Source organism: Heterodontus francisci, chromosome 46 (genome assembly GCF_036365525.1).
Source record: "Heterodontus francisci isolate sHetFra1 chromosome 46, sHetFra1.hap1, whole genome shotgun sequence".
In the NCBI taxonomy this organism is placed as follows: domain Eukaryota; kingdom Metazoa; phylum Chordata; class Chondrichthyes; order Heterodontiformes; family Heterodontidae; genus Heterodontus; species Heterodontus francisci.
The window spans coordinates 6,538,499-6,555,438 of NC_090416.1; the positions used below are offsets into that span (position 1 = coordinate 6,538,499).

General features: G+C 46.6%; 1 protein-coding gene across 1 annotated transcript; it reads left to right on the top strand.

Moving 5' to 3' along the window:
- The first annotated feature begins 3,066 nt into the window (after window positions 1–3,066).
- On the top strand, window positions 3,067–4,894 carry LOC137356775 (probable G-protein coupled receptor 139). The gene is made up of 2 exons (XM_068022533.1): window positions 3,067–3,106; window positions 3,984–4,894. The coding sequence occupies exons 1-2, from the start codon at window positions 3,067–3,069 to the stop codon at window positions 4,892–4,894; spliced, it is 951 nt and encodes a 316-aa protein (XP_067878634.1).
- The last annotated feature ends 12,046 nt before the right edge of the window (window positions 4,895–16,940 follow it).

Below are 16,940 nucleotides of genomic sequence, written 5' to 3' on the forward strand. Positions count from 1 at the left end.
GCCAAACTGTGTAACAGCATGCGATAGACAGAGCTAAGTGATCCCATAACCAACGGATCAGATCTAAGCTCTGCAGTCCTGCCACATTCAGCCGTGAATGGTGGTGGGTAATTAAACAACTAACTGGAGGAGGTGGCTCCACATATATCCCCATCCTCAATGATGAGGGAGCCCAGCACATCAGTGTGAAAGATCAGGCTGACGCAATTGCAACAATCTTCAGCCAGAAGTGCCGAGTTGATGATCCATTTCGGCCTCCTCCTGCAGTCCCCAGCATCACAGATGCCAGACTTCAGCCAATACGATTCACTCCACGTGATATCAAGAAACGACTGAAGGCACTGGAGACTGCAAAAGCTCTGGGCTCTGACAATATTCCAGCAATAGTACTGGAGATTTGTGCTACAGAACTTGCTGCGCCCCTAGCTAAGCTGTTCCAGTACACCTACAACACTGGCATCTACCCTGCAAGGTGGAACATTGCCCAGGTATGTCCTGTACACAAAAAGCAGGACAAGTGCAACCAGACCAATTACCGCCCCAGCAGCCTACTCTCAATCATCAGTAAAGTGATGGAAGGTGTCATCAACAGTGCCATCAAGCAGCACTTGCTTAGCAACAACCTGCTCAGTGGTGCTCAGTTTGGGTTCCGTCAGGGCCACTCAGCTCCTGACCTCATTACAGCCTTGGTTCAAACATGGACAAAAGAGCTGAACTCAAGAGGTGAGGTGAGAGTGACTGCCCTTGACATCAAGGCAGCATTTGACCGAGTATGGCATTAAGGGTCCCTAGCAAAACTGAGGTCAATGGGAATCAGGGTGAAAACGCTCCGTTGGCTGGAGTCATACCTAGCACAAAGGATGATGGTTGTGGTTGTTGGAGGTCAATCATCTGAATTCCAGGACATCACTGCAGGAGTTCCTCAGGGTAGTGTCTTAGACCCAACCATCTTCAGCTGCTTCATCAATGACCTGCCTTTAATCACAAGGTCAGAAGTGGAGATGTTCGCTGATGATTGCACAATGTTCAGCACCATTCGTGACTCCTCAGATACTGAAGCAGTCCATGTAGAAATGCAGCAATGCCTGAACAATACCCAAGCTTGGGCTGATAATTGGAAAGTAACATTCGTGCCACACAAGTGCCAGGCAATGACCATCTCCAACAAGAGAGCATCTAACCATCTCCCCTTGACATTCAACGGCATTACCATCGCTGAATCCCCCACTATCAACATCCTCGGGGCCACCATTTACCAGAAACTGAAATGGAATAGCCATATAAATACCGTGGCAACAAGAACAGCTCAGAGGCTGGAATTCCTGAGGCGAGTAACTCACCACCTGACTCCCCAAAGCCTGTCCACCATCCACAAGGCACACGTCAGGAGTGTGATGGAATACTCTCCACTTGCCTGGATGGGTGCAGCTCCAACGACACTCAAGAAGCTCGGCACCATCATGGACAAAGCAACCCGCTTGATTGGCATACCATCCACGAACATTCACTCCATTCACCATCGAAGCACATTGGCAGCAGTGTGTACCATCTACGAGATGCACTGCAGCAATGCACCAAGGCTCCTCAGACAACACCTTCCAAACCCACGACCTTTATCAACTAGAAGGACAAGGGCAGCAAGTGCATTGGAACACCACCACCTGCAAGTTCCCCTCCAAGTCACACATCATCCTCACTTGGAACAATATCGCTGTTCCTTCACTGTTGCTGGGTCAATATCCTGGAACTCCCTTCCTAACAGCACTGTGGGTGTACCTACCCCAAATGATCTGCAGCAGTTCAAGAGGACAGCTCACCACCGCATTCTCAAAGGCAATTATGGATGGGCAATAAATGCTGGCCAAGCCAGCGACGCTCACATCCCTGAATGAATAAATAAATGTTTATATCTGGCCTGAGACCAGCCCAGCCATTGCCTTTTGATTTTTTACCGTGCCCGACACAAACGGAACCAACCCGGACTGAACTGACCACTGTAATGAAGATAAATATATGAAAGAAGTTGTGCTCTACCTTGGATGGAATTGCTCACTGCAGCATAGTGAGGAGGCCGGATGCTGGTATACCGCCTTGACTTCCTGGCTGTTCAATCTGAAAGCTGTTCCATCCCTGACAAAAATTAGAATTAGAACATTAGAACATTACAGGCCATTCGGCCCTCGATGTTGCACCGACCTGTGAAACCATCTGACCTACACTATTCCATTTTCATCCATATGTCTATCCAATGACCATTTAAATGCCCTTAAAGTTGGCGAATCTACTACTGCTGCAGGCAGGGCGTTCCACGCCCTTACTATTCTCTGAGTAAAGAAACTACCTCTAACATCTGCCCTATATCTATCACCCCTTAACTTGAAGCTATGTCCCCTCGTGTTTGCCATCACCATCCGAGGAAAAAGACGCTCACTATCCACCCTATCTAACCCTCTGATTATCTTATATGTCTCTATTAAGTCACCTAAAAGCCAGCACTGTGTCCAACCTGGCACGGCCCGACCCGACACGAGCCCGATTGCTGCACCCCTAGGAGAGACCCGACCAGACCCGAACCCAACACATATCATCGGGTTTGGTCAGGTTCATGTCGGGTAGCCATATTCTAATGCTCGGTGGACATTCTGTGGCCCACAGACGCCCCCACTGCGAAACAGTCCCTTTATGTTAAATCCCAGACCACTGTACTAAACGTCAGCGCGCCCCTGGCTAGGGCCTGCCAATCTTTCCGCTACCACCACTTGTGGATCGGCTGAGAGCTGGGCCTAGTCCTAGACTTGGGCTGTTGTCAGAGCAATCAGGTCTTAACCTGCAGCAAACGCCCAGGAATCCGCATCCCCGCTTCTGTGTGAGGCCGCCAAATCAAGTACCAATTAGGCACTTTACTGGACAGCTGTGGTGCTTCCACGGGATCAAGGACACCCGTGATGTAATTAGCGCCCTCTGAGACCTGGCGGCCTATCAGACACTGGCAGTTATTTAACTGAGCAGCAGCATTGCATGGAAAGCAATGGCTGCAGATCATAGAGCATACGTCCAGGCTTAGAAATGGGGCTGGACGCAGGCTACAGGTATGGTGGACGGGAGGGTATCATAGGGTGGGATCGCGGGGGAGGGTACTGTATAGGGACAGCAGCAAGGACGTGTGGTGGTTCTCAGCGGGCCTTGATGCCACATCCGTCGTTCAGGCACTAAGAGCATTTTAAGGAGAGAACACCATCCCCTCTCAGAGTTGGTAAGTACTCCATTCATTTGGTCTTGCCATGCTCCCATTGTGGCGACAGGCCTACTCACCACTGTGCTTACCATGGTGAAGGCAGGATGAGGCAGATGAGGTCCCAATTGGCAGCGAGGTGTGAAGCGCATTCACATGTCTCCCCACCCAGACTTAATTTTCAAAGAGGTGCAATGTTAATAGGGTTGCCCCGTTCTCCCTGCCTCAAAACCCACCACGTGGGAAAGCATAAAATTCTCCGTGTTCTGTCCACTGCCACTGGTGCTGCTTATCATAGTGAGTTCCCAGCAGTTCTTGGATGTGGAATCACCGTCTTTAAAAGATAGGGATCCGCCATCAGGGTTAGTGCACAGGCGCCATTAAATGACACCTGAAGAACGCTTATAAGCCAAGGCAGTCTTCTCCTTGCTTTTCCAGACCAGTGCTGGAATCCCCATGGGTGCAACAAAATCAAGCCCAGAGACCTCTAACCTCATTATTAATATTTAAATTTCCAATACGCCTCCTGTGAATGGTTATCTGCCCATTTCCTGTCCCCACACGATTAAACCCAGAAATAGCCCAGGTCAGAGGGCGGTTGGATTTGGGCTTGAGATTTTTACATTTGAAGCACTGAACCGTCCCAGGCTAGCATTGTTGGTGCTACAATCCTGCCTTTTCAGTGTGTCAGGCACGGAGAATGTTCCATCAGTAATTCCCAGGATTTATTTCCCCTTTCTGTCTCTTGCAGTTAATTTACTGGCGATTGGTATCCTGTCCTGGGGAAAGTGTGGACTCTCCACCTGCACAAATCGCTACCTGGTGGCTATGGCAATGGCGGATCTACTCTCCATTATCACTGATGTCATACTCTGGCGGATCATTTTTAATAATTTCCCGGGAACATTCCTGGATATCACCCCTGTGTGTAGTATTATCGCTGTTCTGCTTTGTGCAGCCACTGACTGTTCAGTGTGGTTCACCGTCGTTTTCTCCATTGATCGATTTGTGGCCATTTGTTGCCAGAAGCTGAAAACAAAATATTGCACCGGGAAAACTGCGACGGTGATTCTAACAACAACCTGCATTCTACTTTGTTTAGAAAACGTCCCCTTCTACTTTGCATATGAGCCTGCGGAGATAATTGGCAATATACCCTGGGGCTGTAATGTAAAGCCAACCTGGTTCACAGAGCCTGGATGGGTGGGATTTTCCTGGTTTGGTACGGTTTTAACCCCATTGCTCCCATTCATTGTAATTCTGTTTTGCAATGCTCTGACAGTCAGACACATTTTAGTGGCCAGTCGAGTCCGTAAAGGACTGAGGGGTCAGAGCAAGGGAGAGAATCGCAGTGACCCAGAGATGCAGAGCAGAAAGAAATCTGCGATTTTACTCTTCACCATATCTGGCAGCTTCATACTCCTGTGGTTGTTAAATGTTATAGAATTCATATATTATACCGTTACAGGAACTGATATCGGACATTATAGTGATTCAGAACATATATTTCGACAAGTCGGATGGATGCTGCGGAATGTAAGTTGCTGCACAAACACGTTTATTTATGTGGCAACACAATCCAAGTTCAGACAGCAGCTCAAGAGTGCAGTGAAATATCCAGTTATATCAATTGTTCAATTACTGAATAAACAAATTAATTGAGAGCTGCTCAGAGGCCCGTCCCAGCGTTTCCAGAGAATATTTATTCACAATGGCATGAAGTGACTGACACCTGAATGACCGGAAATACTCTGTCGAATTGGGGGGGTGGGGGGAGGGAGGTTGGGGGAGGGGCCATTCCCGCCAAAGTGCAGCAGGACAACAGGTAAGAGGCGACTGATAACTGGATGATCAACAATATACTGATGGGGTGGGCGTACACGCCAAAGAGCAACAGGGTGGTGTGAAAGAGGTAACATTTGGACGACTGAACAAAAAGAGAGGAGGAGTGTCAGATTCCCATACAGGACCGGGGGCGGGAGGAACATCAGCCATAGTCTCTCTTCCAGCGACACTTCTTCGGTTCTCATCTCCTTACAAGTGCTCAGAAAGAAATCGCCGTCTTGTTGCAAAAGCCGAAATACAGCAGATGCTGGAAACCTTCTCATGTCAGTAGAAGATTATCTGCCACCACCCCCCAGCCCCCCTCACCACCCGCTTAGTCATTGCCGCCTGTCTCTATTACACCCTGAGTGGGTGGGGATGTTCATATCTGGACAAGTGCAGATGAAGGAATGCTGAAAATAGATGGAAGATGGATTCCGGGAGCGGGCTGGTCACAGCGTAAGAGCGGACAGATCTGGAACTTCAATTTGACTGCTGTGTGAATGGATGGGGAGGAATCCCTTTCTGGCTCCCAAGTTACCTCTTGCTAACGGTTGCCTGTCCTTGGTTACTGTCCCTCTTACCTTGAACTCTGCTGTTGGCACTCCTCTCCTCCGAATAAAACCTTAACTGCTCTGTCCTTACAAACTAGATGACCTCCAACTTTCCTTTCTGTTCTAAAGTCCGTGTACTCGCTGTCTCCATTCAAATCTGCGGCCATCTTTCCTGGAACTCCTTGTTTGAATCTCTCCAATCTGGTTTCCACCTCTGCCATAGTATAAAAACAGACTAAAGTCATGAAAAAATGCATTCTAAATGCCCATCTACAAGTTGTCGTGAGGGCATGAACAGTCACTATGTGACTGGAGTCAAATGTAGCCAGGTCTCTCCTTTACGGACACTGTTCAACCATTTTGCTTTTGTGACGTACAGAAAGCTTTCAACTGTATTGCATCCATTTGATCCGAATGCTGTGAATTAGCTATTACTTTGCATAGGATTAGCAACGTCCACTCCCACAGCAGAGAATCTACCGATAAAAGAATCAGGTGAAATATTTCGCGAACTACGTTGTTAAGAGTATAGTTCTCAGCAGTGGTCCATGCACATATTGGCATTCAAGATGTTCCGTGGGAGACAGCACAAAGGTTGACTGAAAGAAAACTGCTGCTTAATATCCGACCAATAATAATGCTGCCACTTCAGCAACTCCCACAGAAAATGCAGCTACAAATATCTCGCACTGAACACAGTTACACACTCTGATTTATTGCCATTAAATCTGTTTACAGCTTGCAACTGTAAATCACACGTACACCTCCCAGGAACAGACGGTAGTAGTCCTGCGCTGATCTGTTTTACACAGTTTGCGGCCATCAGTCACACACTCCTCGTGGGAACTGTCAGTGAAATTCCTGCCTTGATCTCTCTGAGTACAATCTGCAGCAGTAAATCATACACTCTCCTCCCGGGACAATTCAAACCAGTTCTGTGTTAATCCCAGCTGGAGTGGTACTAGGTCCCATTCACACACTAGGAAAGGCCCAACTCAATCCAGACCTGTGTTAATCCGAGTTGGAATGGTGCTGATTCTCACTCACACACCAGAAAAGGTCAATTCGAACCAAGCCTGTGTTGATCCCAGCTGGTGTGCGACTCAGTCCCAATCACATACTAGGGAAGAGCCAATTTGAACCAGGCCTCTGTAAATCCGAGCTGGATTGGTACTGAGACCCACTTGAACCAGAAGAAGCAGAAAATTCAAGGCAGGCCTGTCTTAATCCCAGCGAGAGCGGTATTCCGTCCAACGCACACACCAGGAAAGGACCAATACAAACGGACCTTGTGTTAATCCCAGCTGGGATAGTATTGCGTCCCACTGACATACCAGCAAAGGGCCAATTATAACCAGGCCTTGGTTAATACCAGCTGGAGTGGTACTGAGACCCACTTTCACAACAAGAAACAAAAAATTCAAAGCTGTGTTAATCGTAGCAGGAGCGGTATTCAGTCCAACTCACACACCCGGAAACGATCGATTCAAACCGGGCCTGTGCTAATCCCAAGAGGAGTAGTACAGAGTCCCACTCACAGACCAGGAAACTGCCGATTCAAACCAGGCCTGTGTTACTCCCAGTTGTAGTGGTCCTGGGTCCGACTCACACACCAGGAAATGTCAATTGAAATCAGGCCTGTGTTAATCCCATCTGGAGTGGTTCTGAGTGCCACTCACATGCAAGGAAAGGGCCAATTCACCCAAGGCCTGTGTTAACCCCATCTGAAGTAGTACTGAGTTCCACTCACACACAAGGAAAGGGTCAATTCATCCCAGGCCTGTGTCAACCCCATCTGGAGTGGTACTCAGTCCCACACACACATCGGGATAGGGCCATTTGAACCCAGACCTATGTTAATCCCATCTGGAATGCTACCGAGTCCCACTCGCACAACAAGAAGCAGAAAATGCAAAGCAGGCATGTGTTAAATACAGCGTGATCGGTATCAAGTCCAACTCACACACCACGAAGGGACCTACACCAACCGGGCCTGTGCTAATCCCAGCTGCAGTGGTACAGAGTCCCACTCGTAAACCATGAAAGGGCCAAATCAAGCCACGCTCGTGTTAATCCCATCTGTAGTGGTTCTGAGTGACACTCACTCACTAGGAAATTGGCAATACAAACCAGGCCTGTGTTAATCCCAGTTGGAGTGCCACAGAGTTCCACTCACACATCAGGAAAGGGCCAATTCAAACCTGACCTGTTTAAATTTCAGTCGCAGTGTTACTGTACAAACCAGGCCTGCAATAATCCCAGCAGGATTGGTACTGCATCCACTCACACATCCGGAACGAGCCAATGCAAACCTGTATGTGTTAATCCCATCTGGAGTGGTACTGAGTCCAACACAAACGTCAGGAAGGGGGCAATTCCAGCCAGACCTGTGCTAATCCTGCTGGAGTCCTACTGGGTCCCACTCAAACCGTAGTAAATGCCCAGTTCAAATCAGGCCTCGGTTAATCCCAGTTAAAGGGGCACCGAATCCCAATTCAGCACCAGAAAAGGACCAATTCAAATCAGGCCTCTGTTAATACCGGCTGCAGTGGTACTGGATCCCATGCAAACATCAGGAAGGGGTCATCAGGTCTGTGTTAGGACTAGCTGGTGTGGTTCAGAATCCCATTCGCACAACAAGAGGCAGAAAATACAAAGCAGGCCTGTGCTAATCCCAGCGGGAGTGGTATGAGTCCAACTCACACACCACGAAGGGACCTACACCAACCGGGCCTGTGTTAATCCCAGCTGGAGTGGTACAGAGTCCCACTCGTAAACCATGAAAGGGCGAAATCAAGCCACGCCTGTGTTAATCCCATCTGTAGTGGTTCTGAGTGACACTCACTCACTAGGAAATTGTCAATTCAAACCAGGGCTCCGTTACTTCAAGCTGGAGGGCTACTGAATCCCAATCCAACAACTGGAAAGAGGCAATTACAATCAGACCTCCGTTAATCCAAGTTGGAGATGTACTGAGACCAACTCACTCATGAGGAAAGGTCTAATTCAAAATAGGCCGGTGTTATTCCCAGCCGGAGTGGTACTGAGTGACACTCGCCCAAGAGGAAAGGGCCAATACAATCCAGGCCAGAGTTACTGAAATTCTGGAGTGCTACTAAGTCCCCCTGCACCAAACCGCTCCCCCCTCCCCACTCCCGCCACACGCACAAACTCTAGCAAGGGCCAATTCAACGAGGCCTTTTTAAATCGCAGCTGGAGTGGTACTGAGTCCCGTTCACATACCAGGAAATGACCAATACAAACCTGGTCTATTTTATTCCCATTTGGAGTGGTGCTGTGTCCCATTCATACACCAGGAAATGTCCAATTGAAACCAGGCCTGTGTTACAGCCAGCTGGAGTGTTACTGAGTCCCACTCACTCAACAGGAAGGGGCTAATTCAAACAAGGCTTGTGTTTATCTCATCTGGAGTGGTACTGAGTCCCATTTACACACCAAGAAATGCCAACTGAAACCAGGCCAGTATTAATCCTGTCTGGAGTGGTACTGAGTCCCACTACAGCACCAGGAAAGGCCAATTGAAATCAGGCGTGTTTGAATCCCAGCTGGAGTGGTACTGAGTCCCACTCACATACCAGGAAATGAGAATTACAAGCCAGGACTATTTCCGTGCCATCTGTTTATCCCATTTGGAGTAGTACTGAGTACCATTCACACATACCAGGAAAAGTCCAATTGAAGCCAGGCCTGTATTACAGCCATCTGGTGTGGTACAGAGTCCCACTCCCAAACAAGCAAGGGAGAGTTTGAAACTGGCCTGTGTTAATCCCAGCTGGAGTGTTACTGTGTCCCGTTCACTCAACAGGAAGGGTCCAATTCAAAACCAGGCGTGTGTTAATCTCATCTGGCGTGGCACTGAGTCCCACTCACTCACCAGAAATGGCCATTGAAACAGGCCTCTTTTAATCTCAGCTGGAGTGGTATTGAGCTCCACTCACGCACCAGGAAAGGGCCCAGGCCTGCGTTAATCCTAGTTGGAGTGTTACTGAGTTCTGCATACTCCAGTAAAGGGCCATTTCAAGCCAGGCCTCTGGTTGAGTAGTACTGAGTCCCACTCACATACCAGAAAATGTACAATACAGTCCAAGCCTGTTTTAATGCCATCTGGAATGGAACTGAGTTCCACTCAACACGCCAGGAAAAGGCCAATTCAAGTTAGGCCTGCGTTAATCCGAGTTGGAGTGGTACTGAGTCCCACTCATACAATGGGAAAGGGCCAATTAAATCACGCCTGTGTTAATCCCAGCTGGAGTGCTACTGTGTACCAGTCACACTGCAGGAAAGTGTCAATACAACCCAGGCCTGTGTTAATCCGAGTTGGAGTGATATTGGGTCCCACTCATACACGAGGAAATCACCAATTCAAACCAAGCCTGTGTTAATCTCATCACAGCAAAACACATCAACTCACACTTGCCAGTATTAATTTCCATCTGCCACCTACATTTCGTTCATCAACCTTCTAAGTTATTTCATCAAAAGTTCCATTATTTTATTCACGCATGATCGACCTTTTACAAATTCATGCTGGCAATCCTTAATACTGAAGCTCTCTAACTGCCCATTGATATTTTGTCCAATTATTGTTTCCCAACCCTTACCCATGATTTCTGTTAAACTGGCAGACCTGTATTTGTTAGTACTGTCCTTACACACTTTCATGAGTAAGGGTGACAAATGTGCCACGCACCAATCCTCGGGCACCTCCCCGCATCTAGGGAAGTTTTGAAGATTTTGGCAGGCTCTTCCATGATCTCAATACCCACCGACTTTAGCAACCTGGAATGCAAGTCATCCGGACCAGATGAATTGTCAATCCGAAGAATCCGAACAATTTCAATGCCTCCCACTATCAATTTTTATCCTATCTCTTGCCTCTAATGTCTCTGCTTCTACGGATATTATTTTCAGGCTCAATTTCCTTCGTGAACACTGATACACAGTACTCATTCGGTACTTTAGCCTTGCCTTGCACCTCTAAGCATATATTAAAGACTTTGTCTCTGTTAGGTACTCCTAGCTTACTATTTAAATGCTGGTAGAAGATCTTTGGGTTCCTTTTTATGTTGACTGCCATTCTATTTTCGTATTCTCTATCTGCCAGTCCTATTCTCCTCTTCATCTCCCCTCTCAATCTAGTGTATATAGTCTGGTTCTTTCTTGATGTGATTACCTGAAATCCATTGTACACACTCTAGTTTTGTTTCATCGTCATCTCTACCTCCCTTGTCAAACAAGGAGCCCCTCCTTGGTACCCATTTCTTTTACCATTGCTACAATGTTTTTAGCCTGTACTTGAAGCCACTCTTCCTTAAAGATTTCCACTTGCTCCAATACAGCTCTTCCTGACGGTCTTGTGTTCCATTCAAGTATAGCTGGACTCCTTCGCATAATTAAAATTAGTCCTCTTCCAATCTACACAGTCTACCTTATTTTATTCCTTACTTTTCTGCATTAATAGTCTAAGCCTTATGCTATGATTATCTCTCTTACCAAGGTCTTATCAAGATGCCGCACCCCCAATCCACCCTTCCCCCACCCACCAACAGACACTAGGTTGACCGGGCCCAGCTCATTTCCCAGCACCATATCCTGCAATGCCCCTTACACTAAACTATTTCCTACACTAATGTAATTTTCCAATTCTCCGTGGAGCTTGGTATTCCTCTCTAGTATGATCTCCTGGTTCCGAAACCCCTGCCAAGTTAGGTCAAACCCTCACCATTAGCGTTAGCAAATCACTCCACAAGGAAATGAATTCTGCCTGTTTAGGGTCAACCCATTGGGCCTAAACAATCCCATATCCTCCAAAACTGGTCACAAAACCCCAGGAAGCTAAAACCCCCCGTCCTGCACGATCCTTTCCGCCACACATTCATAAGCTTTATCCTTCAATTTCTATACTATGCGTGTGGCACTGGGTGTAATCCGGACTTTTGAGGTCCTGTTTGCTACTTTACTACCTAGCTCCCTGGATGCTGACTGCATGTCTATATCCCTCTTTCTATGTATGTCCTTGATGCCGATGCTGAACATGACTACTGGCTGTTCACACTCCCCCTTCAGGATTCTCTGCAGCTACTCAGTGAACCTGGCACCAAGGAGGCAATGCAACATTATGGATTCATGTCTGTCTGTTCGCCTAACAATGGAACCTGATATCATTATTGCTCTTCCTGTCTTCTTTTTTCCTGCCTGTACAGCTGAACCATTCGTGGTGCCATGGTGTTGGCTTTGGCTGCACCTGACAAAACAAATCACTCACTTCAGTATTCAGAACTCAATACAGTTGGGGACTGAGATGCCAATCAGGAACAACAGCACTAATTAACTCTTTGTTCATGATTGCCTCGTGGTCACATATTTCGTTTCTCTCTTCATACTCTTAATCTGTGGTTGACCACCTTCATAAACTTGTGATCCAAGAGCTCTCAGCCTCATGGATAAACCACAGCGACGCCAGCTGGTACTCAACATTTGAAACCCTGAGCTCCAGCAGCTACCACTGGCGACACATGCAGCACGTATGGCTGTCCAGAGCAAGGGGAGTGTCCAGGAGGTCCCACTCGAGAGGTCTGAGCTTCCCTGCTATTGCTCTATCCATTAGGTAATAAAACTTGCTACTGCTAATAAACCCGACTACTTGTCAAAAGAAACACCTACAAGCGATTCAACACTTCTGTTGCCGTCACTTATATATAGGCACATTTTTAGAATGTTTTACTTAACCTTTTTTTACTCATAAAATACAATTTTAAATTCCACTCTCTTTAGACTAACTCACTAAATGTGGTCAACGCGAAACAAAGGCAGGAAATCAGCACATGGCCTTCCTGTGATATCACAGTTCGATTTTTATTTTCAAACTCGAGTGCACCCTGTCCCACTGCTGCTGATGAAACTCTCCTCATGTAAGTGTTGGGCCCTCAGTCTGGGCCTCAGTTTATACTCTCCCCGGTGATCTAGATTCCTTCCAGGCTCACAACAGCTGCCCAGACTCTCCTCAGTTTGAAAAAATGCCTAGTTCCCAGCAGCTGATTGGCCTAGATGAGGTTTACAGAGCTCGAAGGGGTGAGGCCATGGAGGTATTTGAACAAGTAGAAGGGAATTTGAACGCCTGATCCTAAAAGCATCTCCCCCAGTACAGAATATGAGTCACTACTAACAAGCAGGATGCTGCTATAACTAATAAAGTTGTCGAAAGTTGTGGCATTGTCTCTCTAAATATCACAAATGGATGCATAATGAGGAATGGATCATTTTTGTACCGTTAAAAAAGGGGGACATCGAAAGTCGAGAATGAATGTCCTTTAAACATTTCTTCTTGAATTGAATTGTCTGAACTCCCAGAAAACAAAGTACAGAAAAATGGCAAACTGTTCTGCTGACAAAAATAGACCTTGTGTTATCTTTGGAAGGAGAAACAGTTTACTAGGGGTTTTCAGTGATTCACCTGACTGGCTAATCAGCCTCCAACCCTGAAACACCCCATTGTCTACAAAGCAGGCAGCTCCCTTGCCCATCCCACCTCCGAGCTCTCTGCAAGTTGGATCCCAGGACAATAAGCCACTCAGCCAAATGGAGTTCAGGGGTTCACAAGAAAAAAAAACGAGGCCGTGACACTGTTGGCAGATCGATTTGGACTATGTTTCAATCTTTAACTTAACCTAAGATGAAGTACAATTAATTATTTCCATTAATATATTGATCTAGACGAGCCAAATGAGGTGTGGGAGTAAGAGTGGGTATTGTTCATTCTTTTATATGGTTCGATTTTTCCAGCATAATGACGCATGATGTTTCACGTTCTTCCTATTCCGTGCCAATGGCAGACCATCCAAACCAGCCTACTCCACCATCAGAAGGCTGCAGCGCGCACGTGTGTGAAGGCCCCGCCCACTGGAGATGGTCTGTCTGCGTGGAGCATGCATGGTGCAGCTACAGGAAGCTGAATGGGGGAAGGGTGGAGCAAAGTCTCATTAACACCTATTTTCAGTGACTCTTGAACCACAAAGCAGAGTTTTTGTCATCTGTACTTTTTGAAGTACGCCCAAGTCTAGGTCAATCAAGAAAATCCAGGTTCCTAACAATAATCCCTCGGGAACTCCACTGTATACATAACATCAGTCTGATAAATAAACCTGCGCAACTACTCTTATTCCTGCTACTCAGCCAATTTCATATCTATGTTGTTCCTGTCTAGTTTGTTCCATGGTCTCTAACTTTGCTGACAAAGCTCTTGTGTGGTACTTTATCAAATACCTTTTGGAATGTCCAGGTACATAATGTCAACCACAAATCCTTCATTAACCTTCTCTGTTACCTCATCAAAAAACTCGAGCAAATTAGTTAAATACGATTTGGACTTAAGACTTCCATACTGACTTTAATGCTTAACCTGCATTTGCCCAAGAGACTATTGATGTTGTCCTGAATTAGCGTTTCCAAACTCTTTCTCACCATAAAGGCTAAAGTGACTGGCCTGCTGTTGTATGGCTTGTCCTTACACCCTTTATTGAACGAGGCTGTCAAATTTGTAATGCTCCAGTCGTCTGAAACCACACCTGTATCTAAAGAGGATTGGAGGGTTTTTGCTGGTGGATCCAGAATGTCCAACTTACTTCCCCAAGTATTCTTGCATGCATATCGTTCAGTTATCATTACCTTATCGATATTTCTAATACACCCTCTTTCTCAATTTTAACCTATCCAGAGTCCCAACTACATCCTTTCTCACCATGAATTGGGCAGCATCTTCTTCCTTGGTAAATCAGGGGCAAAGTGCTCATTTAGTACCTCAGCCATGCCCTCGGCTTCCACGAGTAAATGCCCTTTTTGTTCCCTACTCTTTAGCTTTCAGGATGTGTGGTGTGGATGACGATCTTAGACGACTCTATGTCACCACCTGCCGCAGCAATGACAACGGGTACCATTGGCCGGGCATGACCATCATGTTGGAACCCTACTGCCAACTGTGTCGGGTGGCTTGTTGGAATCTGTCTTTTTTGCAGCACCTCTGCATCCTTCTGGTGGAGGAGAACGAGATGCTTTGGGTGCAGGCACAACGAAAACGGGCCCGCTCTCTGTCCCCAGGGTCTGCATGAGGTAATAAACACAGAGATCATTTCATCACATTTCTCCTTTACTTTGTGAATCTTTATCCCCTCAGAAGGATCCCGGGGGTAATTCCCCTGTGGAAGATAGAGAGCAGGAGCCTCCTTTGATTGCATTGGTATCAGTCCCCGCATTCCACGGTAACTATCGTTTGCTATATTTCCTGGTCTCCCCCATCTATAACAAGCTACAAAATCAAAACACTGCTGATGCTGGAAATGTGAAACATGAACAGAAAATATTGGAAAATTTCAACTGATCTGGCAGCAGCTGTGCAGAGAGAAAGAGTATTAACATTTCAGTTCGATGACCTTATATCAGAATTGGGAAAAGTTACAAATATAATAGATTTTAATTAGGTTAGATGGAGACGGGTAGCAAAAGAACAAAAGAGAAGCTCTGTGATAGGGCCGAAGATGGGAGAAATTAAAAGACAACAAAGTTGGTGAGGAAGAACAGAATGATTAATAATTGGAGAAATAAGGAGTCAGAATTTGGTTCCAGAGGAATTATGAATTGTAAAATAATGAATTCTGAAAGCAAAACGAAAAAAGAATAAGATTAAGTGAAACATACAAACACAACACAACACAATGGGGTGGGGCAGAGATTCGTGTCTGAAGTTGTTGTACTCAATGTTGAGTCCAAAGTGCCTAACTGAAGGAAAAGGTGTTGTTTCTCGAGCTTGCTTTGAGCGTCATTGGAATGCTGCAGTAGGCCGAGGACAGAAGTATCAGCGGGAGAGCGAGGTGTTGAAATAAAATGGTAGGCCAGCAGACGCTTGCTGTCATGCTTGAAATCTCATTGGAGTTGTTCCACAAAGTATTCGCCCAAGCTGTGTCTGGGTATCCCCAATGTATAGAAGACAGCATCGTGAGTAGCAAATACAGAATAGTAGAGAGCAGTGCATGTATATCGCTGTTTCGCCATGCTACTGTATTTCAGTAACTTGCTTCTACTGCTTAAATGTACCCCAGTTGAGGAATGCTACCTCGCATCTTTAACCATGCCTATTCAGCGCAGCACACGATTTGTTCCCAGTTGCCTAATCTATCAGGCGCCACACAGATGGCGTTTTTCTCGAATGGCTGTATCAGGGCGAAGACAAGAAAGGTGGTTTAAACTGCTCCACATTAAGTAAGTCACTGGGGGCTTTGGACAGAAGTCAGGGATGAATGGCTGAGTCCACCTATAAATGTCCTCTGGCTTATTGGAGAAAAGATTTGCGCTTTCATTGGGACCCTATTTCGTTCATATGAACACGCCAAACACGTCAACATTGGTAATGCGTTTGGCACATCACGGTAAACGCTATTGACGATCATGGTTATCACGGCGGGATAAATAGTGCTCCTAACTGATGGGTCAAGTACATGCCAAAGACCCCTTCTTACATCTTCAAGCTCCAGGTCGGAGTGATTGCGGACAATTGTTCTCATAGTGGTGTTTCTGTCGATGGGACAGTCAACAATGTTCAAACTCTTTAACTCTCTGGACAGAGGCCTTCCTTTGCTTCTCTAGCGGTTGAAATTGCAGCCTCGATTTTGGCATCAGGATCATCCATTGCTGTACCCGGAATCACTGCACTGTGGCGGGAAACAGTATAAATGGGCTGCTACCCTTGCGGTGTGTGTTCCAGATAAAGACAACTGCTATTTTCATTCCAGCTGAACCCACTGCCTGTTCCCTGTGCAGTTACCGCTAAGACGGCAGCACTGAGCTGCCTCAGATGACGCTGTCACTCATTAATATTTAATTTGCACACAGAAGTGTCAGCTTCCCATGCAGGCTGGCTAGCGATTATCCAAAAGACGCCTTAGGCATCCTCCAAATTCTGCTCAGGATTTCGGAGTTTTTCTTATTCCTTCGTGGGATGGGTGCATCACTGGCTTGGCCAGCATTTATTGCCCATCCCTAATTGCTCTAGAGATAGTGGTGCTGTGCTGCATTCTTGAACCACTGCAGTCCATGTGGGGTAGGTACACCCACAGCGTGGTGAGGAAGCAAGCTTCAGGATTTTGACCCAGCGACAATGAAGGAACAGTGATATAGTTCCAGGTCAGGATGATGTGTGTTTTGGAGCGGAACTTGCAGGTAGTGGTGTTCCCAAACATCTGCTTCCCTTGCCCTTCTAGGTGGTAGAGGTCACGGGTTTGTAAGGTGCTGTATAAGGAGCCTTGGTGCGTTGCTGCAGT

Excerpts from the sequence above, each read along its gene's own strand:
- LOC137356775 (XM_068022533.1), top strand. The coding sequence starts at position 3,067 with ATGGGGCTGGACGCAGGCTACAGGTATGGTGGACGGGAGG. Across the intron at positions 3,107-3,983 it reads CAGGTATGGTGGACGGGAGG|TTAATTTACTGGCGATTGGT; the intron begins GTATCATAGGGT and ends TGTCTCTTGCAG.